Genomic DNA, 26104 nt, shown 5'->3' with positions numbered 1-26104 from the left:
AGTCCCAAAATACAAATCCAATGTGATAATATCTTCGGTGTGTAAACACACAGTGGGAGATGTTAGGCCAAAATATTATCCCAATGAAACAATCCAAAAAAGGCTAAACGCTGGGTGAGTGACTGTCTGATAAAAAGCTGGAAATCTTCAGTGTTATATAAACACACGAAAAACGGAATTGGATCAAAGACAGTCATAAAAAACTCACCCAGGCGTTGTGCGTAAAGAGCGTTGGAACAGAACGGAGCGAGCGCGTCGCCACGGGGAAAGGGTGTCCAAGAGGAATACTTCTTGAATATCCTGGAGGCAAAGCACAGGGAAACAACAGCAGGCAGCAGGAACGGCGAATGCAACTGAAATATCAAAACGATCCAACAAAACTTGAATGGGGAAACGGGGTATAAATAATCAGGGAATGCTTAATTGACAAGCAGTGACAGCTGAGGGATGTGATTGACAAGCGTATGGTTGGGGGAGCACCAATCAACGACGTCTATGGGAAGAAGCGTGTGAATAGGGGAATGCAATGATTAACAGAAAACTTAAAGGAACAGAGCGAGTGGGTGAGCAGCGGACCAATCATCACAGTACTTCAAGAAGCCCGTGGTGGGGAAAGAACCAAACCTTACAGTACCCCCCCCTCCACGGGAGCCACCCGGCGACCCACTCGGCCCCGGCCTGCCCGGACGGGACAGAAGGAAGCCGGCGATCAGGGGCACTGGAGAGGGGGACAAAGATAGAGGCCCGGAGAGGGGGACTGGGACCCGACAGCGGAGGCCGGGCACGGGGACTGGGGCCCGACAGCGGAGGCCGGGCACAGGGACAGAGAACCGGCGAGGGAGGCCGGAGACGGGGACTGGGGCCCGACAGCGGAGGCCGGGCACGGGGACAGAGGACCGGCGAGGGAGGCCGGAGACGGGGACTGGGACCCGACAGCGGAGGCCGGGCACGGGGACTGGGGCCCGACAGCGGAGGCCGGGCACAGGGACAGAGAACCGGCGAGGGAGGCCGGAGACGGGGACTGGGGCCCGACAGCGGAGGCCGGGCACGGGGACAGAGGACCGGCGAGGGAGGCCGGAGACGGGGACTGGGACCCGGTGAGGGGGCTGGACGGCACCCGAAGACACCGGGCACGACAGGAGGAGCTCCACCCCTTGATGGTACCGGAGGACCAGGCGATGTGGGGCTCGTGCAGCGCGAGCCAGGGCCTGCCCAGGACCACAGGGACAAGAGGAGAGCTGGTGACGAAAAACTGGAGCCTCTCAACGTGGTCACCAGCAACGGTGAGAAGGACTGGACAGGTGCGTTGAGTGACGTCAGCCAGGCGGCGATGATCCATTGCGAAGACCTCCAAGGGCCTCTCGAGGTCCTCAAGTGGAATGTTGGCCCGGGTGGCAAACCCAACGTCCATGAAACTCCCATCAGCACCAGAGTCCATGAGTGCACCCACCGTCGCCCGCTGGTCCGCCCAGGCTAGGGTGACGTCCGCCAGACGGTTGGGTGGTGCACGGGTGGGGGAACAGGAAAGACGGCTCACCAGGATCTCCCGGGGTCCCGGCGAGCCTGGTCCTCTTGGCCGGGCCCGGCAATTGGAGACACGGTGTCCATCCCGGCCACAGTAGAGGCAACGGCCGGAGAAGAGCCTGGACTCCCGTTCGGCCGGGCTAAGGCGGTTGCGTCCCAGCTGCATGGGTTCCTCCTCGGTCACGGCTCGGGAGGGAACAAACCCACCAGTCACGGAGGGGGCAGGGCGGTCAGCACTGTAGAGGCGGCCGCCGGGAAAGGGAGCCCCTGAGCGGAGGTCGATGGCACAGTCGTAAGGCCGGCGAGGCGGAAAGACCTGAGCCCTGGACTCCCTGAAAACCCCCTCGAGGTCGTGGTACTCGGGGGGGTACGTCTGGGGTACAGAAAACCTCCTCGAGGTCGTGGTCCTCGGGGGGTACGTCTGGGGTACTGAAATCCTCCTCGAGGTCGTGGTCCTCGGGGGGGTACGTCTGGGGGTCCCCGTCGGGTTCTCTCACGTCTTCTCTCCTGGAGGCGTCCGTCGATGCGAATGGCGAGGCTGAACAGGTCCTCGAGGGAGTTAGGCTCCTCCCGGGTCGCGAGCTGGTCCCTGACTGCGACACTGAGCCCCCTCATGAAGGTTAGGCGAAGTGCTGGGTCGCTCCAACCACTCTCCACCGCCGCCAGTCGAAACTCCAGGACGTAGTCTGTTACCCCGCCGCTCCCCTGTCGGAAGGTACCCAACCGGGCTCCAGGGTCCAGACCACGGGCTGGATGGTGGAACACCCTGCGGAGCTCAGCCACGAAGTCTGGATAGGAGAAAACAAAATCTGCATCCATTGCCCAGGAGGAAGTGACCCACTGGGCAGCCCGGCCTGAAAGCAAGTTTGTCATATAGGCCACTTGGGCCCCTCTAGAAGTGAATCGACTTGGTTGATGACGGAAAACCAACTCACATTGCATGATGAATGTGGCACACTCCTCGGGATTACCATCGAACAGCCGTGGGACGGAGAGACGGGGTTCCCGAGGTGCGGGATCGGGAAGCGTGGGAACTGCTGGGGCTGCGGGTAATGCTCCTGAAGGAAGTGAGGGAAGTAAAGCGTTAACGGTGTCGCACAGCGTGTGAAGCTGAACGAGAATACCAGATTGTTGTCCTGCCAGAGCGGCCAGGGACCCTTGAATAAGCTGGACCTGCTCCCTGAGTTCCAGTACAGCTGCCGCAGCCGCATCTAGCTGTAGGCTGTGTTCCCTGGCTGACTCTAACTGGACTGCCGCTGCTGTGCTGACTCTCTTGCGGGCGCAGACCGCGCAGGCCAGTACGAACTCCTTGACGTCGCTCCTCATGGTGGGCCACCAGAATCGACGAGCCAGGAAGGAGAACGTGCGATGAACGCCCGGGTGGCAGGCGAACCGGCTGGTATGGCCCCACTGGAGGACCCGGGACCGGACTGAGTTGGGGACAAAGAGACGATGAACCGGTACCTTGCCTGGAGCGCGATGGAAGCGTAGGGCACGCCTTACCACCCCCTCGATGCCCAAGGTGACGACTCTCTCTGTGTCGGCTGGGGTCGTCATATTGGTTGGATCGTAATGTTATGGTTTGACACCGACCCCAAACGCAACGACACAAGAGAGTAGGATTCAGAGTTGCCAAAAACAAGGGCTTGTTTATTAAGACTAAATAAACAGCACAGACTTGGAAGAGTTCAAACAAAGACCGGAATACAAGCAAGGATGAATGTTGCTGCTCTGCAGCTTCTCCCGGGATGGTAGTCAGGGGAAGCAGACGCTGACGTCAGAGCCGCTCTGCAGACTTCTCTCGGCAGAATCTCCGAGGTGGTTGCGGGACCGAGAGAGAGAGAGGGAGCGAGTTAACAGGTGGAACAGAGCAGGTGAACAGGAGAGGTGACTTGTACCCGAAAACAGAGTTATACAAGTGACTGAATCTTCGGTGTAAATACACACTGTGAGTAACGTTCCAAACACAATCCCAAGTGATAGATATCTTCGGTGCAAAATAAACACTGTGAGCCAAGTCCCAAAATACAAATCCAATGTGATAATATCTTCGGTGCAAAATAAACACTGTGAGCGAAGTCCCAAAATACAAATCCAATGTGATAATATCTTCGGTGTGTAAACACACAGTGGGAGATGTTAGGCCAAAATATTATCCCAATGAAACAATCCAAAAAAGGCTAAACGCTGGGTGAGTGACTGTCTGATAAAAAGCTGGAAATCTTCAGTGTTATATAAACACACGAAAAACGGAATTGGATCAAAGACAGTCATAAAAAACTCACCCAGGCGTTGTGCGTAAAGAGCGTTGGAACAGAACGGAGCGAGCGCGTCGCCACAGGGAAAGGGTGTCCAAGAGGAATACTTCTTGAATATCCTGGAGGCAAAGCACAGGGAAACAACAGCAGGCAGCAGGAACGGCGAATGCAACTGAAATATCAAAACGATCCAACAAAACTTGAATGGGGAAACGGGGTATAAATAATCAGGGAATGCTTAATTGACAAGCAGTGACAGCTGAGGGATGTGATTGACAAGCGTGTGGTTGGGGGAGCACCAATCAACGACGTCTATGGGAAGAAGCGTGTGAATAGGGGAATGCAATGATTAACAGAAAACTTAAAGGAACAGAGCGAGTGGGTGAGCAGCGGACCAATCATCACAGTACTTCAAGAAGCCCGTGGTGGGGAAAGAACCAAACCTTACATTAATAATACAAAAGTATAGGCATAAACCTGCCAATAATATCAGTGTTCCGATATATCTGTGTGGTTAACTAGTCCTGGTTACAGTCCAACGACCCATTCCTGGCCTACTATACATCAGAGCGACGCATCCCATGCGGGCACTTTGGCTCTACTCGCGATAACATCTAGGTACTTTTGAGGGGAAACACAAATGTCGCCATTCCTTTTCTTTTCTTTCCCCCATTTTCTCCCCAAGTGCTTTTACCTTTACACTACCCAGACACCATCTCGTCGTTATTAAGGCCCATAACTGTCAACAGGACGTTTATATTTTTACTCCCCTGTTTAGTCTTTCTCCCAATAAGAGGCGTGGCAATCACAGTGCAGTGATTGTCACTGCCACTGACCTTAAGCTCCAGGTCATTCTCCGTACCGGGGAGTATGTTGGACTCCAGCCTACATTCCTCTCATAATTTACCTACTATATACTGCAATTTTCAGAGGAAAGAGATTAGCCATTGGTGTCACACCATAACCACTAGCATGGGGATTAGCAGGACCACCTGGCTGCAGGCCAGCTTTCTGCAGGCATGGTTCTGCTAGTTACAGTGGGTTGTCCTTGCCTTGGAGCCTAAACCAGTGGAAAGATGGTAGTTCAGGAGACTGGTAGTTCAGGAGACTTGTGCACTAAAGGGAGGATAGATGGTAGTTCAGGAGACTGGTACACTGAAGGGAGGATAGATGGTAGTTCAGGAGACTGGTACACTGAAGGGAGGATAGATGGTAGTTCAGGAGACTGGTACACTGAGGGGAGGATAGATTGTAGTTCAGGAGACTGGTACACTGAAGGGAGGATATATGGTAGTTCAGGAGACTGGTAGTTCAGGAGACTGGTGCACTGAAGGGATGATATATGGTAGTTCAGGAGACTGGTAGTTCAGGAGACTGGTGCACTGAAGGGAGGATATATGGTAGTTCAGGAGACTGGTGCACTGAAGGGAGGATATGGTAGTTCAGGAGACTGGTGCACTGAGGGGAGGATATATGGTAGTTCAGGAGACTGGTAGTTCAGGAGGCTGGTACACTGAAGGGAGGATATATGGTATTTCAGGAGACTAGTATTTCAGGAGCTCTGAGCCTGAATAGTAATATTATGCCCGTGTATCACATGTTATTCACATAAATACAGGCCCAATGACTTTGGAATGCAGTATTCAAAGTTCACCAATACAGTATTCAAAGTATTCATAGTTCTTGGGTAGACCTACATTGACAGCTACGGGTAAGATTTGTTCTTGTGGAAATGGCATGGAAACACAATACTTTGCATAATTGAAGGATGTGCCGTTGACACCTTCCCCTTGTTGAATCCTTATTGTACTGATGCAAATGGTAATTATACTGCATAAAGGATTGATACACTGTGGCAGGTCAGGAGTGCAGTAAGCAGGCAGTAATTTTGTTTTCATTAAAGACATTAGCAGAGGTGTGGCTGGGTAGTATAGAGGCCTAAGCACTGCAGAGATCCAGGTTCCGTCGTCCTTATGAACACAATTGGCAGTGTTCACGGGTGGGAAGCCAGTGGGGTATGAGTCCTGGTCGTAGCAATAGTGACTCCTACTGCTCGGTCAGGGCGCCTGTTCATCAGGGAGGCGATCTGGGGGCGATGGCGTGAACCTCTGCACGCATTCTGCTCTCCCAGTGAAACTCCTTGCGGCCGGCGACACCACATGTATCAGAGGAGTCATCTGGTACTCTACACCCTCCCCAGACCAACAGTAAGGGCAGCGCAACTACCAGGAGGGAATTTACATAACAACTAAATTGGGGTTGGGAGAAAAAGGTAGAAAGGCAAAAAAAAAAAAAAGCACTAGCAGATGTACGTAGGACACATCCTTCAGGATCCACCCCTGCTAGCCTGGGACTGCATTATGCCAGGACCTGTGTCTCCAACTCAACCTCACAATAAAGACAAATACTTTCATACTTTCAAGAAGAAAGAAGGCTCTAACCCTGGTGGTAGGCTGGTGGTAGTTATTTTTCAACACAAGCGAATTTGCAAGACATTGTGCTATGACTAAGGGATGTTTATATTGCATTGTTTGTGAATTTCTTTACATCAGCATTCTAATTACATGCATATAAAAACAAACTAAATGTGTGTGTGTGTGTGTGTGTGTGTGTGTGTGTGTGTGTGTGTGTGTGTGTGTGTGTGTGTGTGTGTGTGTGTGTGTGTGTGTGTGTGTGTGTGTGTGTGTGTTTGTGTGTGTGTGTATTGGTGTCACACAGCCTATTGAATAAATAATGATGAAAGAAGGTTTACAATAATACATAGATTCTCATGAGCAATGTGTGTGTGTTCCCAGGCTATGGAAGGTTCCATGTTAACTCTGAGTCTCGCTAACTGGATGGAACTGCCTGGACTAAAGCTGAAAGACTGGATGAGGGAAAAACGCAGGTTGGTTCACTACAACACACACACTCCAAAATCATGTGTCTGTCCATTTTTCTGTCTGTTTGTCCTCTCTACTTATTAGAAGCAGTATCTGTACCCTACGTGCTGTATGAAGTGAATAACATAAACTTGATTGGAGATTACATGTCACACCAATTAGATGAGCAACCCAGCGGGAGGCCCCATGTTGGCATGTTTCACAGCAGGTTACTGAGACCAGAGATGTTACTTTCATTCCATGCCTTGGTTAAACCCGGTGGCATAGCTGACAAAGACACCATGCATTCATGATATGTTTCAGGTTAAAATCTGACTCACAATCTATGTTATATATTATTATCCATCATACCCACCACCATCCAGATTTACACTTGAAGTGGCCAGTGAATTAATTTGTTATGCGATACTTTGGCTTGTTTGACCTACAAGATTGAATTTAAGGGTATCATTTTGCAATCCTAGTACTATACAATACATCTAGGCATAGGAGAGAGTAGGTGAAAACATTTTCATGTTGTGGAAGTTTAATTTAATTAAAATACCTTATACCTTATAATGGTATAACAAAATCATGTTGTAATATAAGGTACATTGTGTGCATGCATTTATGGTCACAAGATAATGTACAAAATATAACATTATGCAATAATGATAAATTATCAACAAGTTAATACATGAAGAAATAAAATAAACATATTTTCACATTTCAGTGTTGTTAGAATATGAGAAATAAAGGGTTGTAAGGGTTGAAAATGAGATGCTACATCTCAAGGGGTTTATCCCGTGAAACAAATAAATACATTTCCACAAAGTATTTTCCTGCCCATGTCAAGTGTCTTTATTACTGAATGGCATACGTTCATCTGGTCTCATACCTTGGTCATTGTCTATCATTTAGGACAAAGACATGAGACTGGATTGACTAGTTTCTCTACATCATGCGTTCATCTGGTCTCATACCTTGGTCATTGTCTATCAGGGCCTTGTTGTCACCAGGAATGCCGCTTTGTAGAATTGCACTTTCTAGAGCAGCGTTTCCCAAACTATGGGTCGCGACCCATTTTTATTGGGTCGCCAATAAAAAAAATATAATTTTTTTTTTTTTTTTTTTGCTGTAGATGTGTTGATTCAGTTTGGCACCACATACTTATGTGAATCTGGGGTTTCTACTCTAGCATACCTGAAAAACAAATACAGAAAAAGACTAAATGCTCAGCATGACCTCAGAATAGAGAAGAAAACTTCAACCAGCCACATACCTCTCATTAGATTTCATTGTGCCATAGATGAAATATTATACCCCTTCTAGCATGATGTCAGGTCAGTATAATTTTTAAATAAGTCAGTACAAATTAATCAGAATGTTGCTCAATGTTGGGGTTTAAGGTTGAGGGACGGAGGGAGGGGGTAAGAAATGGAGAGTTGAAAAAGGGGTGAGAAATAGAAAGGAGAGTAGAACATGTTTGTTAATTTAAAAGTGTTACAAAATTGTATGTACATATGTTATGAGGTGGTGAGAAACTTAACATTATACTCTGATTATTGCTGTGATGTACTTTTATAATTAAATAAATACATTTCATATACATTTGAATTTCATGGTTTGTTGTGTTCTTTATCAGTAGTTTATAAATGTATGTTATGGCAATTCATGATGTATTTTTTTAAGTTTGGGTCCCGGGGAAACACCAAATTTCTCTTTTGGGTCTCGAGCTGAAAAAGTTTGGGAACCCCTGTTCTAGAGCAATTGGACCAAATTAAACCAGCAACATCAGTAGGGGTTTGCTATAGGGAGGTGTAGTCTGACGTCGCTTTGGACCGCCCGCAAGGTCCACCCGTATAGGGATTTATCATTGGGAAAATGGATTATCGGCTATTGTAACAATTCTGCCGCATGGAAATTGAAAATGCACAAAATGAGTTCCCTTCTATCACTAAAAAAAATTTAAGCATTTTTTGTTGAAATAAAATTTGGCGATTTTTTTTTTTTATTATTAATTGCGAATATTTTCATGTTGAGCTATAGATTGTGGATGAATAAGCACAGAAAGGTACACCATGCAAATGTTAATGCTTTATTTGTTTATAAACGAGACGATTTAGAAATGGGCAATGGGGAAATACATTGCGTTGGACAGAGGGTGGAACACGAAAAACGGCAATGACGTAACCACTACACCTCCCGATGGTGTTCTAGGTGGTCACTGGGATGTTGCTAGGTGGTTGCTAAGGTGTTCCAGGTGATTGCTAGGGTGTTGCTAGGTGGTGGATATGGAATTCTAGGTAGTTGCTAGGGTGTTGCTATGGTGTTATAGGTGGTTGTTAGAGTGTTCCAAGTTGTTGCTAGAGTGTTACTACGGGTGTCCAGGTCTAGTAGTAGTGGTACTTGTATAACAATAGTAGTAGTTTGTGGTAGTAGTTTTAGTACTTGGAGAAGTAGTCACGTGGAATATACCTTTAAAAGTAGTAGTAGTAGTTGAAAATATCACCTGCAGGATTTGAACCCAGGTTTGGTGAACGGCCTGCTTGATTTCTGCTTCTTTATAGACCTTTCAAATATGACAACATAAACATTCTAAATGGGCCCACGTTTATTTCCTCTTGCAATGCAAGAAGTTATTACAAGGATAGTAATGTGTGTGTGAACTCTCACACATGCGTATTGGTTTTGTTTATGCAATGAAAGTTGAGATAGAATGAAATAAGTAAACTCTATTGTCTAGCACAGGCATTCTCAGAGTGGTGCCTGCGGGCCAATGGCGGCCCATGATGAGTTGTTGAGGCGTAAATGCACGTGTTCAATTTGGTCTGATTCTAATACAGTTTTAAGCCAACCTACAATCACTCAGTACTCTGCTTCTGAAGGTAAAACTGCCCCCCCCCCCTGGACTAAGCTGTCAAGTTAGGAATGACAGCTTGTTGAAAGCTTGCTAGGCTACTGGTTGCATGGAAACTAGACACCTCAAGAGTTGTGTATGACTTGCGAGAATTGTTCAGTTTTTTTTGGGAGGCCCTCATTGGCCCTTAGTCATCAAATCCTTGAGAACCCCTGGTCTAGTACATTTGCATGAAATGGAAATTCGTAACCATAACAACACAAGAAATAACAATGGCTCAACCGACATACGAGTCACGACATACCATGTCTCGTGGTTCCTGTTTTCTGGGTTTGAATGTAGACACCGGCCTTTAAATTTAATCATACTTCCGTTTTAGATCTTACTGTGTGATCTGTGCAGAGGGAAAGAATAACACAGAGACTGTCTTACAGGAACGTGCGCAATGATCGCGCCACGCCCGCAGAGATCGCCTCATACTACCAGCACTACGTTACCCAGATGTCACTGGGGCAGAGTTTTGCCTGCGGAACCACTGTTACCTCGGTAACCCGGCAGCCCAGCAACCAGGACGGAGCACCACCCTGCTGGAGAGTAACAGGACTGCAGCGGAGAGAGGGAGAGGAGCTGGCAGGTAGGACGGACATACATGCACACTAGTCCAACTAGGCCTGCCACGATAACACATTTTGCTGGGCGATTAATTGCCCCCGAAAATATCGCGATAAGCGATATTATTGCGACCGGTTAGAGAATTTTTTTTGCAAAATTTATTTCCCAAACTTTTATTTTGAAGCCCACCGCTCCGTCTTTTCCGGTGTTTTAGACTTTTATTTTGAAGCCCACCGACCGGACCGGAAGTATTGTTGTTATTATCCTAGCGGCACCTATGAGCGGCCAACTTGTCTCGTCCGGTTCTGTGTTTTTGAGCTAATGATAAAACAAATATTGAGATTGTTGGTGAACAACTAACTTTAGGTTAGTTTTAACGTTAGCTACTAACGTTAGATGCAGCTACTACAGGCAATCAACGATGAGGAGGAAGCGTCAAAGCAGTATATAATAGAATAGCTGTGGTGCGTAGGCACTGCAGCATGACTCGAAACTACCTACTACGTTATAATAAATGAATTCATGTTTAACTTGTCCCCATGTCCAGTCCTTTGACTAGCCCCACCCGTTCATTGTAAACAATGATGCATGTAATTGTATTAACGTTATTCTGTGTTGTAGCTATGCTATACGTTGTATTTCGTTTGTTAGCTATTTAGCTAATGTTGTTAGCATTGAATGAGAATCAACACTCGATCTTTCATCTTTATTTAGCAGTCCAGTTTCTCCGGGCAGTAGCGAGTAACTACTTGGGTCTAAAAATAGCTAACGTTACACTATAAATAACGCTACTTGGTTAAAAGGAGCAACACCATTGAGAAATGTAGTTAAGCTATATGTGGCGTTGCTACTGCCCCACGGAGCTCCCGTGCTGTGCTCTGTAGTAAGGCCAGCGGCCCCCCACACGGACAGTGACTGACAAGGGGCACTGGTTCCGCCTCATTAAAACAAACGCGCAAATAGCAATTAATCGCGCCCGTCAAAATCATTGCATTAATTTTTATTATCGCGGCAATTAATCGATTTATTGCTTATCACGGCAGGCCTAAGTCCAACCTATATTAATTCCGCAGAACAGCACAGTAAGAAAATTGGCAATTAAAAGCATCAAATAACGATCAACCTTGTCCAGTACTGGCCACTGGGAGCCATTGCATCCCTGCACACACACATACACATATTTACCTTCTTAACCTCTCCTTTTCTCTCCTCTCCTCCTTTCTTAGATGGCTCCAGTGTATCCAAGGAGGTTCCCTTCTCCCTGTATGCCCACAACGTGGTTCTGGCCACAGGGACCCATGACATCCCTGCCCGACTAGGGGTGGAGGGTGAGTCCCTCTCCTACGTCTGTCATTCCTTCTGGGAACTGGAGGCCGCCATCTCTCGCGGGGAACTAGACCAATCATCCGACCCTGTGCTCATTGTGGGGGCGGGACTTACAGCAGCCGACGCGGTATTGGCCGCCCACCACCTGAACACACCGGTCTACCATGCCTTCCGCCGCTCTGTTACGGACCCGGCACTCATCTTCAACCAGCTGCCCAAGCTTCTGTACCCAGAGTACCACAAGGTGAGCAGAAGGTAGAACTAGAATGCATAGACAGGGTACTTCCTGGTGTATCAGCAGTTTTGTATTAAAAGCCCTCACATCACGCTGCTTTATTCTGTTCAGCTTTTCTTTTCTCCCTCTCTTGTCTAAGGTATAACCTAACATACCTATAACCTATATAACACAGCCGCAGTGCCATAAACATAATCTTCAAAATAAACAAACACTACTAACAATAATAAATAATAAATTGTATTTGGGGCCACCCAAGGTCACCTTACAGATCATAAAAACAAAGCAAGGCAGTTAAAAGTCGAGGTAAAAACAAAGCAAACAATAGGAAGTAAAAAATAGTAGTTATATAATAGTTATAAAATAAAGTAGAGCCACTGGTATTAATATGTTCTGCAGTTATAAAATAAAGTAGAGCTACTGATATTAATATGTTCTGCTGTTATAAAATAAAGTAAACCTTCTGGTATTAATATTTTCTGCTGTTATAACATAAAGTAAACCTGGTATTAATATGTTCTGCTGTAATAAAATAAAGTAAACCTTCTGGTATTAATATGTTCTGCTGTTATAACATAAAGTAAACCTTCTGGTATTAATATGTTCTGCTGTTATAACATAAATTAAACCTGGTATTTATATGTTCTGCTGTTATAGAATAAAGTAAACCTGGTATTAATATGTTCTGCTGTTATAAAATAAAGTAAACCTTCTGGTATTTATATGTTCTGCTGTTATAGAATAAAGTAAACCTTCTAGTATTAATATGTTCTGCTGTCATCTCCAGGTACATCAGATGATGACCCAACAACAGCACCAAGACTCTCCTGCTCCTCAAAACCACCATCTCAACTCTCCCTCCTCCCCCTCGGCACCCTCCTCTCCTCCCCTCCACTCCTCCTCCTCCTCCTACCCTGGCTACCTCAGTTTCCCACGCCACCGCGTCGTCGCCTTCCGACCCGACCGCAAGTGCGTCCTGGAGTCCGACTCCGGGCATCGGACAGTGGTCCAGGTGTCCATGGCGCTGGTGTTGATTGGCGCCCACCCCAACCTGTCCTTCCTGCCTGACAATGGGCGGACGCTGGCCGTGAACCCACACGAGCCCGTCACATGCCGACGGAACCCTCTAGACGTGGACCCGTATACGTCCGAGGTGGTGACGGCGGAGGGACCCGGCCTGTATGCCATGGGACCCTTGGTGGGGGAGAACTTTGTCCGTTTCCTGAAAGGAGGAGCCCTGGCCATCGTGAGTGACTTGGCCAGAAGACAGAGAGAGGAGAGGGAGGGAGAAAGATCGTATTCTGCTGCGGGCAGGTTGGTCGGACTGAAAGATAGGCAAGCAGACGGACAAACAGAGACTGAGGTCCTGGACTCATAGGGTTCTATTGGATAGAAGGAAAGACCACTGTGGACTGATGATGGGCTGAACTGAACTGATATGATCTGGTCTTTTGTAGCCTTTTCTGCACTGATATCTAGGCTAGCTGCGTCTAACCCAGAAAGGAACTGGGCTCAACTGGACTAGACTGCTATAGTATCTACGGGTCTGGTATATCTACAGTTCTGGTGTTTACTGATCTGGTCGGGAATCTACTGGTTTGGTCTGGTATCTACTGATCTACAGATTTGGTCTGGTATCTACTAATCTGCTGGTTTGGTCTGGTATCTACTGATCTACTGGTTTGGTCTGGTATCTACTGGTTTGGTCGGGTACCTACTGATCTAGCAAACGGCTTTGGCGCACTGCAGTCTATAACATAAAGTCAGTAGAGAAAGTCAGAGAGAGACATGGCCACTACCAGAGAAATGGGGTCAGCAAATCCGAGGGGAGCGACAGAGGGGAGAGAGAGAGAGAGGAGAGTGAGGTGGGAGACAGAAAGGTAATGCAAGACACTGTGAGAGAGCGAGGAGGGAAATAGGCTGTGAGTGAGACACAGAAACGGGAATAGAAACAGACAGAAAGAGAGAGATCAGGACAGGCAGAGAAACTGATTTCAACAAACAGTCGTCGAAAAAGAGAGAGAGGTGGATAGGATGGCTGGTTCTTCAGCCAGCGACCCCCCGGGCAGCACAGCAGAGTAGGTCATGTTGACATGTAGCCGAGAACCGCATCCCCAAGGCAACGGGGAGACGGTCGCAACAGCCTTATTCGATTCCATCAAACAAAAAGCCCCACTGAGCCTTGACACACAAACCTTTCTAGTTACACTTTAACATCTCATATGTCAGCAGCGTGACTTCACAGCCAAATTACCCATGTGACACCAGCCGCACGCTGGCGCTGCATTTTTTACGGGTTTTCCATTGTTAAAAATACATTTACATGTAAGGATAATTTTCTCAACTACATTTGCCATTAAAGGTTCACTTTACGGGTTCTCCATAACCAAGAAATTGTTTGGGGTTACATCCCCAATTCTCTGTATAGTATTTGTGTTGTGTTGTTTTTGCGTGTGTTTTGTTTGATGTTTGTTATTCTGTATATTTGTATGATTTTATTCACATGAAAGGCAGCAATAACTACCTTCTCTGCTTGCCAAGAAGCAAGGCAACTAGGCAAGACAGAGTTGGGTTATCTATCATTCCTCCTACTTGAATGACTCAGATTCCGAACTTGAGACAAACTACTACGTACATGCTATGACAATAAAGAGGCTTCTGATTCTGAATATTTGGCTCTGCTGAAAATTAATGATGTGTTTAATCACAAAGAGAGATACTTTCCATAAACTGGATTAAAAATATGTATTTTTTCAATGATCTAGCCTATGTGATCTTTTTTTGTTGTAAATACTCAACAGTTTACGTACACATTAAGGATTATAGACAGATTTTTGGTCTTTTAAATTCTGTTATGATGTACTGATGTACAAAAACAAAGCTTTTCAGCTACTTAATTCCTTCACTAGATTTTATTTAAAAAAAAATTACAGTTGTGTTGTTGTAGTTGTACCTTGCATCTCCAAATCCATGTTTGAAGAGTTGCGATTGGTCTCATTTTGACGCCCATGTTTTTTCAACATTTTCAAAGGCATCACACCTCTGGTTCAATCCCACAGTCGTGGGTAAGTGCAGAGTCGGAAATGCAAGGTTTCTGCTGGACACTGGTGTGGATGAGCTTTGTCTTTCTGTTCTGTTCTCAATGTTCTCTGGGAACAGATGGTGCCTTTTGGCCAATAGTGAATTCTGAGACTGTTCTTTCCCCTCGCAGCGTTTGCCACAGAGCCAGCAGTGCCTTAAGACAAGTCATACACTGAGGCCCATGTCATCGTAGCACATGTTTATAACGGCACTGCACTCCCAATAGGAACAGAGTTTCATGTTCAATTATTTGTGGCTGTGTAAACAGGAGATACTATGATTCCATATTTCTCCCTATTAAGACAGCTATGAGAGAGTTAGCTCTGTACAAAGAAATATAAGAAATCTTGTATTTTGTGGTGATGTAAACCTAACTTTGCTACATGACTAGCCTATGTGCACATGACAAGAACTGGATATTCAGTTTACATTCACACATACATACACAGGCATGGTTCTCCCCAAGAGATGACCAGGAGGTGCTGTGGCACTGTTTGTGATATTACATTTACATTTAGTCATTTAGCTGACGCTTTTATCCAAAGCGACTTACAAGTTCTGTACGTCATCAGGAAGGGCACAACTCTATCAGCTGAGTAACAATGTTCATCAAAGTGTTGAGTGCTACAGTATAGGTTAGTTTATTAGGACAAGTGCATGACAGTAAGGTTAGTTAGGGTTAGATATCTTAGTCGACAGCGAAAGATTGGACGGGTTTCGGCTGTTCTAACTGGGGTGCCTATTCCTTAATGACAGGTCATGAGTGCTGCTTTTGCTTCCGCGTTTTCCCTGATTGGCTGCGCCATGCCCCGCGGCAGGCGCGGCAACCGCAGAGCAGAGCGGCAGAGCGGCGGAGCGGAATTAGGTAACCGCCGCAGGAATCCGCCATGATTTTCATTCGGCGCTTCAGCTCACCTGGCATAGCAGCGGTCCGCGGTCCCTGCGGTTCGTTGTTGACGAGTTCGAATCCCATGATTTTTTTTTTTTAACGTGATTTTTTTTTTAACATGTATTCTTTCGCCGGTTAAGGTTAGGCATGGTTATGGTTAAGGTTAAGGTTAGGCATTGTTTCGGAGTTGGTTAAGGTTAGAACGGTTAAGTTTAGGCGCTGTTAAGGAGCTGGTTAAGGTTAGAGTTTGTCAAAGAGAATGGCAATATTCTTTCTATGGTTAAGGTTAGGCATGGTTAAGGTTAAGGTTAGGCATTGTTTCGGAGTTGGTTAAGGTTAGAACGGTTAAGTTTAGGCGCTGTTAAGGAGCTGGTTAAGGTTAGAGTTTGTCTTAGAGACAGCCTATTTCCGCACTGCCGCTCTCCCGCGTTGCCGCGGTCACATGGTCAAATTGTCACATTCTTGCACTCATGACCTGTCATAAAGCCACACGCAACTGGGGTGGGTAGTTCATTCCACCATTGTGGGGAAAGGACAGAATAGGCGGCTTCTCCTTGATGACCCTCCCGGAGCTTGGATAGGAGTAGGTCTGAGGCGGCCAGAAGATGCAGAGAGTAGGGGTCTTGAGGGTGTGTAGTTAGAGACCATTGACCGGAGGTAGGCGGGAGCGGTTCCCTTTGCCGCACGGTATGCTAGGTCGAGGGCCTTGAAGCGGATTCGTGCAGCAATGGGGAGCCAGTGCAGATCCCTAAGAAGTGGGGTGACATGGGCCGACTTCGGTAGGTTTGAGATCAGGCGGGCCGCTGCGTTCTGAATGAGGTGAAGAGGCTTGGTGGCAGTGGCCGGGAGGCCAGCGAGCAGTGCGTTGCAGTAGTCGAGGCGGGAGATGACTGTTGATTGGACGAGGAGTTGGGTGGCTTCTTTTGTCAGGAAGGGGCGGATCCTTCTGACGTTGCTCAGGAGGAGTCTGCAGGTTCTGGTTGTCGCTGCGATGTGAGCAGAGAAGTTCAACTGGTCGTCGAGGACAACACCAAGGTTCTTGGCGGTCGGGGACGCGGTCACAGCTGCATTCTCGACTGTGATAGAAAGGTCGGTCAGGGGGGAGGATTTGGCCGGCAGGTGGAGCAATTCTGTTTTGCTTAGGTTGAGTTTGAGGTGGTTGGGTCATCATCCAGGCGGAGATGTGATCTTAGACTACAGTAGATGGTCTGATTGGAAATACCATGTTTCTGCTGTAAGTTCACACCTGATTGAAAGGTTAAAACCATTGGTTAAAAAAAAACATTTTAGGGACACCCTAAATTAACTTGCATTAAAGTTAACGTTTGTGTAAATGCCTACTGATTTTTAAACAAATGTATTTTTTACCTAATTAGGTTTGTAATTGTTCAGGTTGTTTGTCTTTCTTTCTTTCTGGCACACAGCTCTCATTCATATGTAATGAAGATTCCTATTCCTGAGCCCTCAGGCCCCATACAGCCCTAGTACAGTACATTCAGTTCCGATAGCTGAAACTGATCCTACTCCCTTTATCCACAAGGGGGCAGCATCCAGCTTGTAATGTGACTCAATGAGCACAAAGAGCAAAAGTCCAAATGTGCATTATTTCTGTTACTATTATCAGAGCCTATCTATGATATACAAGGCTTTCATCACCACCATTATCACGTGGCAGAGACTGTCATATTATAAGGGATAACCCACTGGGTTTTGTGTTGTCTTGATCATATCCCAGACGTACCAGGGGCATATTTGTTCCATAAATGGCAAATATGTTATTGGTGCTAATATACTTCTGTCATTCTATAGGCCCAGGTTGAGCTATAATCTTAATCTTAAAATAAGAACTGAAATGAACTCCTAATAGAATTGCGAGTCAACATCAAGCAAGGTTTCTGCATACCTGGATTATCAGGTAGAGGGTGGTTGCATGACATGCTTGTGTGTTGGTGATTGTTCTACAACCGCTTTGAGATGTTGTTTCTAGTTGTGTTTTTCGAGTTGTCTGTAGAAATTGTCCCTCTTGCCTTTCAAAATGACACCTCAACATTACAGTGTAGGAATAGGTTTCCATCTGTGCATTAAAAATCAATCTATTTTCCATGCTGTACAAATGAAATTGTCTTTTCTAAGGAGTTGTTCCTATTAAAGATACTGTTTACTACAAACCTTTTGATTTCTTTGGTAGTTTTTTGTGACCAAAAGATGTCTCCAATTCTGCCTTTTTAAAATATTTTGTCGGAATTGACTATTTTGCATTATTCATTTTGTATTATTATGTACAAAAGACCCTGAGACCAAGCCACGCCATTGATTATGCATTGCAAAAACTGACAATACATGGTCATGAATAGGTTAATCAGTGTTTCTCAGTCCCTGAACATTTTATTTGGCTTTTATGAGATCTGGGAAACATTTTCAGAAAATTTTGTTGTAGCCGATCTGGGGCAGCTCCATTGTTCAGATATAGATAATATTTTCTGAAAGGTGTGCTGTATCTGGGGCAGCTCACAGTTTATTTTTCTCTCACAGTTTCCCTGTGTTTCAACCTTTATTCGTCCATGGAAGGCTGACTGTCACACAGAGGCCTTGCTTCACGGTTACACACAGGAGAGCCGACCAGCGAGTCTCCTGCAGCAGGTCACTGAGCAGCTCCATCTTGTTCCTAGCAACAGTAACACTCGCTGTGCTGAGTCATGGCTGTATTAAAGGTGTATTCCACCAAAATTTACTTTTAGGTTGTAATTCTACAACATCTCCCTGGGTTATAAGCGCTCAAAGTGAAGAAAATGCAAGCCTATAACATCATCAAATTAATGACATGGTTTGAGATGGTTGAAAGAAAATTGTATGATCAGTCCTGTTCCCAGTCCAGTCCTGTTCCCTGATTCTGGATGTTTAATATAGGTAGCCTATGTTAACATGACTGCATTACAGTTTTCTTTAATCCATGCAGGCAGTACAATTCGATGCTGCCATAGGAATGCATTTTCCTCACTTCAGGATCAAAGCTCATACTTATAAACTAACAAGAAAGAAAGAACTTTTTTTTGCAGATTTACAACCAAAATCTATTTAAAATGTTCAAATTTAATCATATAGTGCTAATTATATGGGAGCTCAATACTCCCAATATATGGCCATTAGAACATAATAATAATAATAATCATATTAATAATAGTATTACTAAGCCCTATGCAAGGAAAATAATACTGTTAATAAAATATAAGAAATAGGCATGCTCAACAGAGTTCCAGTGAGATGCTCTTTGGATACATGGCTTGTCAAGTGTAGCAGCCTTCATGTAGCAGCCTTCATGTAGCAGCCTTCATGTAGAAGCCTCCTTCATGTAGCAGCCTTCATGTAGCAGCCTTCATGTAGCCGCCTTCATGTAGCAGCCTTCATGTAGCCGCCTTCATGTAGCAGCCTTCATGTAGCAGCCTCCTTCATGTAGCAGCCTTCATGTAGCAGCCTTCATGTAGCCGCCTTCATGTAGCAGCCTTCATGTAGCAGCCTTCATGTAGCAGCCTCCTTCATGTAGCAGCCTTCATGTAGCCTCCTTCATGTTGCAGCCTTCATGTAGCAGCCTTCATGTAGCAGCCTCCTTCATGTAGCAGCCTTCATGTAGCAGCCTTCATGTAGCAGCCTTCATGTAGCAGCCTTCATGTAGCAGCCTTCATGTAGCAGCCTTCATGTAGCAGCCTTCATGTAGCAGCCTTCATGTAGCAGCCTTCATGTAGCAGCCTCCTTCATGTAGCAGCCTTCATGTAGCAGCCTTCATGTAGCAGCCTTCATGTAGCAGCCTTCATGTTGCAGCCTTCATGTAGCCGCCTTCATGTTGCAGCCTTCATGTAGCAGCCTTCATGTAGCAGCCTTCATGTAGCAGCCTTCATGTAGCAGCCTTCATGTAGCAGCCTACTGTGTAACAGCCTTCATGTAGCAGCCTTCATGTAACAGCCTTCATGTAGCAGCCTTCATGTTGCCGCCTTCATGTAGCAGCCTTCATGTAGCAGCCTTCATGTAGCAGCCTTCATGTAGCAGCCTCCTTCATGTAGCAGCCTTCATGTAGCAGCCTTCATGTAGCAGCCTTCATGTAGCAGCCTCCTTCATGTAGCAGCCTCCTTCATGTAGCAGCCTTCATGTAGCAGCCTTCATGTTGCAGCCTCCTTCATGTAGCAGCCTTCATGTAGCAGCCTTCATGTAGCCGCCTTCATGTAGCAGCCTTCATGTAGCAGCCTCCTTCATGTAGCAGCCTTCATGTAGCAGCCTTCATGTAGCAGCCTCCTTCATGTAGCAGCCTTCATGTAGCAGCCTTCATGTAGCAGCCTTCATGTAGCAGCCTACTGTGTAACAGCCTTCATGTAGCAGCCTTCATGTAGCAGCCTTCATGTAGCAGCCTCCTTCATGTAGCAGCCTTCATGTAGCAGCCTTCATGTAGCAGCCTTCATGTAGAAGCCTTCATGTAGCAGCCTTCATGTAGCAGCCTTCATGTAGCAGCCTTCATGTTGCAGCCTTCATGTAGCAGCCTTCATGTAGCAGCCTTCATGTAGCAGCCTTCATGTAGCAGCCTTCATGTAGCCGCCTTCATGTAGCAGCCTTCATGTTGCAGCCTTCATGTAGCAGCCTTCATGTAGCAGCCTTCATGTAGCAGCCTTCATGTAGCAGCCTTCATGTAGCAGCCTTCATGTAGCAGCCTTCTGTGTAGCAGCCTTCATGTAGCAGCCTTCATGTAGCAGCCTCCTTCATGTAGCAGCCTTCATGTAGCAGCCTTCATGTAGCAGCCTTCTGTGTAGCAGCCTTCATGTAGCAGCCTTCATGTAGCAGCCTCCTTCATGTAGCAGCCTTCATGTAGCAGCCTTCATGTAGCAGCCTTCTGTGTAGCAGCCTTCATGTAGCAGCCTTCATGTAGCAGCCTCCTTCATGTAGCAGCCTTCATGTAGCAGCCTCCTTCATGTAGCAGCCTTCATGTAGCAGCCTTCATGTAGCAGCCTTCATGTAGCAGCCTTCTGTGTAGCAGCCTTCATGTAGCAGCCTTCATGTAGCAGCCTCCTTCATGTAGCAGCCTTCATGTAGCAGCCTTCATGTAGCAGCCTTCATGTAGCAGCCTTCATGTAGCAGCCTTCATGTAGCAGCCTTCATGTAGCAGCCTACTGTGTAACAGCCTTCATGTAGCAGCCTTCATGTAGCCGCCTTCATGTTGCAGCCTTCATGTAGCAGCCTTCATGTAGCAGCCTTCATGTAGCAGCCTTCATGTAGCAGCCTCCTTCATGTAGCAGCCTTCATGTAGCAGCCTACTGTGTAACAGCCTTCATGTAGCAGCCTTCATGTAGCCGCCTTCATGTAGCAGCCTTCATGTAGCAGCCTTCATGTTGCAGCCTTCATGTAGCAGCCTCCTTCATGTAGCAGCCTCCTTCATGTAGCAGCCTTCATGTAGCAGCCTTCATGTAGCAGCCTTCATGTAGCAGCCTTCTGTGTAGCAGCCTTCATGTAGCAGCCTTCATGTAGCAGCCTTCATGTAGCAGCCTTCATGTAGCAGCCTCCTTCATGTAGCAGCCTTCATGTAGCAGCCTTCATGTAGCAGCCTTCATGTAGCAGCCTTCATGTAGCAGCCTTCATGTAGCAGCCTTCATGTTGCAGCCTTCATGTAGCAGCCTCCTTCATGTAGCAGCCTTCATGTAGCAGCCTTCATGTAGCAGCCTTCTGTGTAGCAGCCTTCATGTAGCAGCCTTCATGTAGCAGCCTTCATGTAGCAGCCTTCATGTAGCAGCCTCCTTCATGTAGCAGCCTTCATGTAGCAGCCTTCATGTAGCAGCCTTCATGTAGCAGCCTTCATGTAGCAGCCTACTGTGTAACAGCCTTCATGTAACAGCCTTCATGTAGCAGCCTTCATGTAGCAGCCTACTGTGTAACAGCCTTCATGTAGCAGCCTTCATGTAGCAGCCTTCATGTAGCAGCCTTCATGTAGCAGCCTTCATGTAACAGCCTTCATGTAACAGCCTTCATGTAGCAGCCTTCATGTAGCAGCCTACTGTGTAACAGCCTTCATGTAACAGCCTTCATGTAGCAGCCTTCATGTGGCAGCCTTCATGTAGCAGCCTTCATGTAACAGCCTTCATGTAGCAGCCTTCATGTTGCAGCCTTCATGTAGCAGCCTTCATGTAGCAGCCTACTGTGTAACAGCCTTCATGTAACAGCCTTCATGTAGCAGCCTTCATGTAGCAGCCTTCATGTAGCAGCCTCCTTCATGTAACAGCCTTCATGTAGCAGCCTTCATGTAGCAGCCTTCATGTAGCAGCCTTCATGTAGCAGCCTTCATGTAGCAGCCTTCATGTAACAGCCTTCATGTAGCAGCCTTCATGTAGCAGCCTTCATGTAGCAGCCTTCATGTAGCAGCCTTCATGTAGCAGCCTTCATGTAACAGCCTTCATGTAGCAGCCTTCATGTAGCAGCCTTCATGTAGCAGCCTTCATGTAACAGCCTTCATGTAGCAGCCTCCTTCATGTAGCAGCCTTCATGTAGCAGCCTTCATGTAGCAGCCTTCATGTAGCAGCCTTCATGTAGCAGCCTTCATGTAGCAGCCTTCATGTAGCAGCCTTCATGTAGCAGCCTACTGTGTAACAGCCTTCATGTAACAGCCTTCATGTAGCAGCCTTCATGTAGCAGCCTTCATGTAGCAGCCTCCTTCATGTAGCAGCCTACTGTGTAACAGCCTTCATGTAGCAGCCTTCATGTAGCAGCCTTCATGTAGCAGCCTTCATGTAGCAGCCTTCATGTAGCAGCCTTCATGTAGCAGCCTTCATGTAGCAGCCTTCATGTAGCAGCCTACTGTGTAACAGCCTTCATGTAACAGCCTTCATGTTGCAGCCTTCATGTAGCAGCCTTCATGTAGCAGCCTCCTTCATGTAGCAGCCTTCATGTAGCAGCCTTCATGTAGCAGCCTTCATGTAGCAGCCTTCATGTAGCAGCCTTCATGTAGCAGCCTTCATGTAGCAGCCTCCTTCATGTAGCAGCCTTCATGTAGCAGCCTTCATGTAGCAGCCTTCATGTAGCAGCCTTCATGTAGCAGCCTCCTTCATGTAGCAGCCTTCATGTAGCAGCCTTCATGTAGCAGCCTTCATGTAGCAGCCTTCATGTTGCAGCCTTCATGTAGCCGCCTTCATGTTGCAGCCTTCATGTAGCAGCCTTCATGTAGCAGCCTTCATGTAGCAGCCTTCATGTAGCAGCCTTCATGTAGCAGCCTTCATGTAGCAGCCTTCATGTAACAGCCTTCATGTAGCAGCCTTCATGTTGCCGCCTTCATGTAGCAGCCTTCATGTAGCAGCCTTCATGTAGCAGCCTTCATGTAGCAGCCTCCTTCATGTAGCAGCCTTCATGTAGCAGCCTTCATGTAGCAGCCTTCATGTAGCAGCCTCCTTCATGTAGCAGCCTCCTTCATGTAGCAGCCTTCATGTAGCAGCCTTCATGTTGCAGCCTCCTTCATGTAGCAGCCTTCATGTAGCAGCCTTCATGTAGCCGCCTTCATGTAGCAGCCTTCATGTAGCAGCCTCCTTCATGTAGCAGCCTTCATGTAGCAGCCTTCATGTAGCAGCCTCCTTCATGTAGCAGCCTTCATGTAGCAGCCTTCATGTAGCAGCCTTCATGTAGCAGCCTACTGTGTAACAGCCTTCATGTAGCAGCCTTCATGTAGCAGCCTTCATGTAGCAGCCTCCTTCATGTAGCAGCCTTCATGTAGCAGCCTTCATGTAGCAGCCTTCATGTAGCAGCCTTCATGTAGCAGCCTTCATGTAGAAGCCTTCATGTAGCAGCCTTCATGTAGCAGCCTTCATGTAGCAGCCTTCATGTTGCAGCCTTCATGTAGCAGCCTTCATGTAGCAGCCTTCATGTAGCAGCCTTCATGTAGCAGCCTTCATGTAGCAGCCTTCATGTAGCCGCCTTCATGTAGCAGCCTTCATGTTGCAGCCTTCATGTAGCAGCCTTCATGTAGCAGCCTTCATGTAGCAGCCTTCATGTAGCAGCCTTCATGTAGCAGCCTTCATGTAGCAGCCTTCTGTGTAGCAGCCTTCATGTAGCAGCCTTCATGTAGCAGCCTCCTTCATGTAGCAGCCTTCATGTAGCAGCCTTCATGTAGCAGCCTTCTGTGTAGCAGCCTTCATGTAGCAGCCTTCATGTAGCAGCCTCCTTCATGTAGCAGCCTTCATGTAGCAGCCTTCATGTAGCAGCCTTCTGTGTAGCAGCCTTCATGTAGCAGCCTTCATGTAGCAGCCTCCTTCATGTAGCAGCCTTCATGTAGCAGCCTCCTTCATGTAGCAGCCTTCATGTAGCAGCCTTCATGTAGCAGCCTTCATGTAGCAGCCTTCTGTGTAGCAGCCTTCATGTAGCAGCCTTCATGTAGCAGCCTCCTTCATGTAGCAGCCTTCATGTAGCAGCCTTCATGTAGCAGCCTTCATGTAGCAGCCTTCATGTAGCAGCCTTCATGTAGCAGCCTTCATGTAGCAGCCTACTGTGTAACAGCCTTCATGTAGCAGCCTTCATGTAGCCGCCTTCATGTTGCAGCCTTCATGTAGCAGCCTTCATGTAGCAGCCTTCATGTAGCAGCCTTCATGTAGCAGCCTCCTTCATGTAGCAGCCTTCATGTAGCAGCCTACTGTGTAACAGCCTTCATGTAGCAGCCTTCATGTAGCCGCCTTCATGTAGCAGCCTTCATGTAGCAGCCTTCATGTTGCAGCCTTCATGTAGCAGCCTCCTTCATGTAGCAGCCTCCTTCATGTAGCAGCCTTCATGTAGCAGCCTTCATGTAGCAGCCTTCATGTAGCAGCCTTCTGTGTAGCAGCCTTCATGTAGCAGCCTTCATGTAGCAGCCTTCATGTAGCAGCCTCCTTCATGTAGCAGCCTTCATGTAGCAGCCTTCATGTAGCAGCCTTCATGTAGCAGCCTTCATGTAGCAGCCTTCATGTAGCAGCCTTCATGTTGCAGCCTTCATGTAGCAGCCTCCTTCATGTAGCAGCCTTCATGTAGCAGCCTTCATGTAGCAGCCTTCTGTGTAGCAGCCTTCATGTAGCAGCCTTCATGTAGCAGCCTTCATGTAGCAGCCTTCATGTAGCAGCCTCCTTCATGTAGCAGCCTTCATGTAGCAGCCTTCATGTAGCAGCCTTCATGTAGCAGCCTTCATGTAGCAGCCTACTGTGTAACAGCCTTCATGTAACAGCCTTCATGTAGCAGCCTTCATGTAGCAGCCTACTGTGTAACAGCCTTCATGTAGCAGCCTTCATGTAGCAGCCTTCATGTAGCAGCCTTCATGTAGCAGCCTTCATGTAACAGCCTTCATGTAACAGCCTTCATGTAGCAGCCTTCATGTAGCAGCCTACTGTGTAACAGCCTTCATGTAACAGCCTTCATGTAGCAGCCTTCATGTGGCAGCCTTCATGTAGCAGCCTTCATGTAACAGCCTTCATGTAGCAGCCTTCATGTTGCAGCCTTCATGTAGCAGCCTTCATGTAGCAGCCTACTGTGTAACAGCCTTCATGTAACAGCCTTCATGTAGCAGCCTTCATGTAGCAGCCTTCATGTAGCAGCCTCCTTCATGTAACAGCCTTCATGTAGCAGCCTTCATGTAGCAGCCTTCATGTAGCAGCCTTCATGTAGCAGCCTTCATGTAGCAGCCTTCATGTAACAGCCTTCATGTAGCAGCCTTCATGTAGCAGCCTTCATGTAGCAGCCTTCATGTAGCAGCCTTCATGTAGCAGCCTTCATGTAACAGCCTTCATGTAGCAGCCTTCATGTAGCAGCCTTCATGTAGCAGCCTTCATGTAGCAGCCTTCATGTAACAGCCTTCATGTAGCAGCCTCCTTCATGTAGCAGCCTTCATGTAGCAGCCTTCATGTAGCAGCCTTCATGTAGCAGCCTTCATGTAGCAGCCTTCATGTAGCAGCCTTCATGTAGCAGCCTTCATGTAGCAGCCTTCATGTAGCAGCCTACTGTGTAACAGCCTTCATGTAACAGCCTTCATGTAGCAGCCTTCATGTAGCAGCCTTCATGTAGCAGCCTCCTTCATGTAGCAGCCTACTGTGTAACAGCCTTCATGTAGCAGCCTTCATGTAGCAGCCTTCATGTAGCAGCCTTCATGTAGCAGCCTTCATGTAGCAGCCTTCATGTAGCAGCCTTCATGTAGCAGCCTTCATGTAGCAGCCTACTGTGTAACAGCCTTCATGTAACAGCCTTCATGTTGCAGCCTTCATGTAACAGCCTTCATGTAGCAGCCTTCATGTAGCAGCCTACTGTGTAACAGCCTTCATGTAGCAGCCTTCATGTAGCAGCCTTCATGTAGCAGCCTTCATGTTGCAGCCTTCATGTAGCAGCCTTCATGTAGCAGCCTTCATGTAGCAGCCTTCATGTAGCCGCCTTCATGTTGCAGCCTTCATGTAGCAGCCTTCATGTAGCAGCCTTCATGTAGCAGCCTTC

At 47.1% G+C, this 26104-nt stretch overlaps 1 protein-coding gene across 1 annotated transcript in view; it reads left to right on the top strand.

Annotated features, from left to right (window-relative positions):
* osgn1 (oxidative stress induced growth inhibitor 1) overlaps positions 1–14436 on the top strand; it is a 44800-nt gene extending 30364 nt beyond the window's left edge. Inside the window, exons 5-8 of the mRNA XM_084316198.1 lie at positions 6578–6669; positions 9938–10137; positions 11342–11685; positions 12464–14436. Of these exons, the coding sequence (XP_084172324.1) occupies positions 6578–6669; positions 9938–10137; positions 11342–11685; positions 12464–13054 (1227 nt within the window). The 3' untranslated portion in view covers positions 13055–14436. The remainder of the gene's footprint in view (positions 1–6577; positions 6670–9937; positions 10138–11341; positions 11686–12463) is intronic.
* Positions 14437–26104: the final 11668 nt, after the last annotated feature.

This window comes from Notolepis coatsorum (assembly GCF_963971535.1).
Source record: "Notolepis coatsorum genome assembly, chromosome: 6".
Taxonomy (NCBI): Eukaryota; Metazoa; Chordata; class Actinopteri; order Aulopiformes; family Paralepididae; genus Notolepis; species Notolepis coatsorum.
This window is presented reverse-complemented; position numbering and strand designations above follow the sequence as displayed.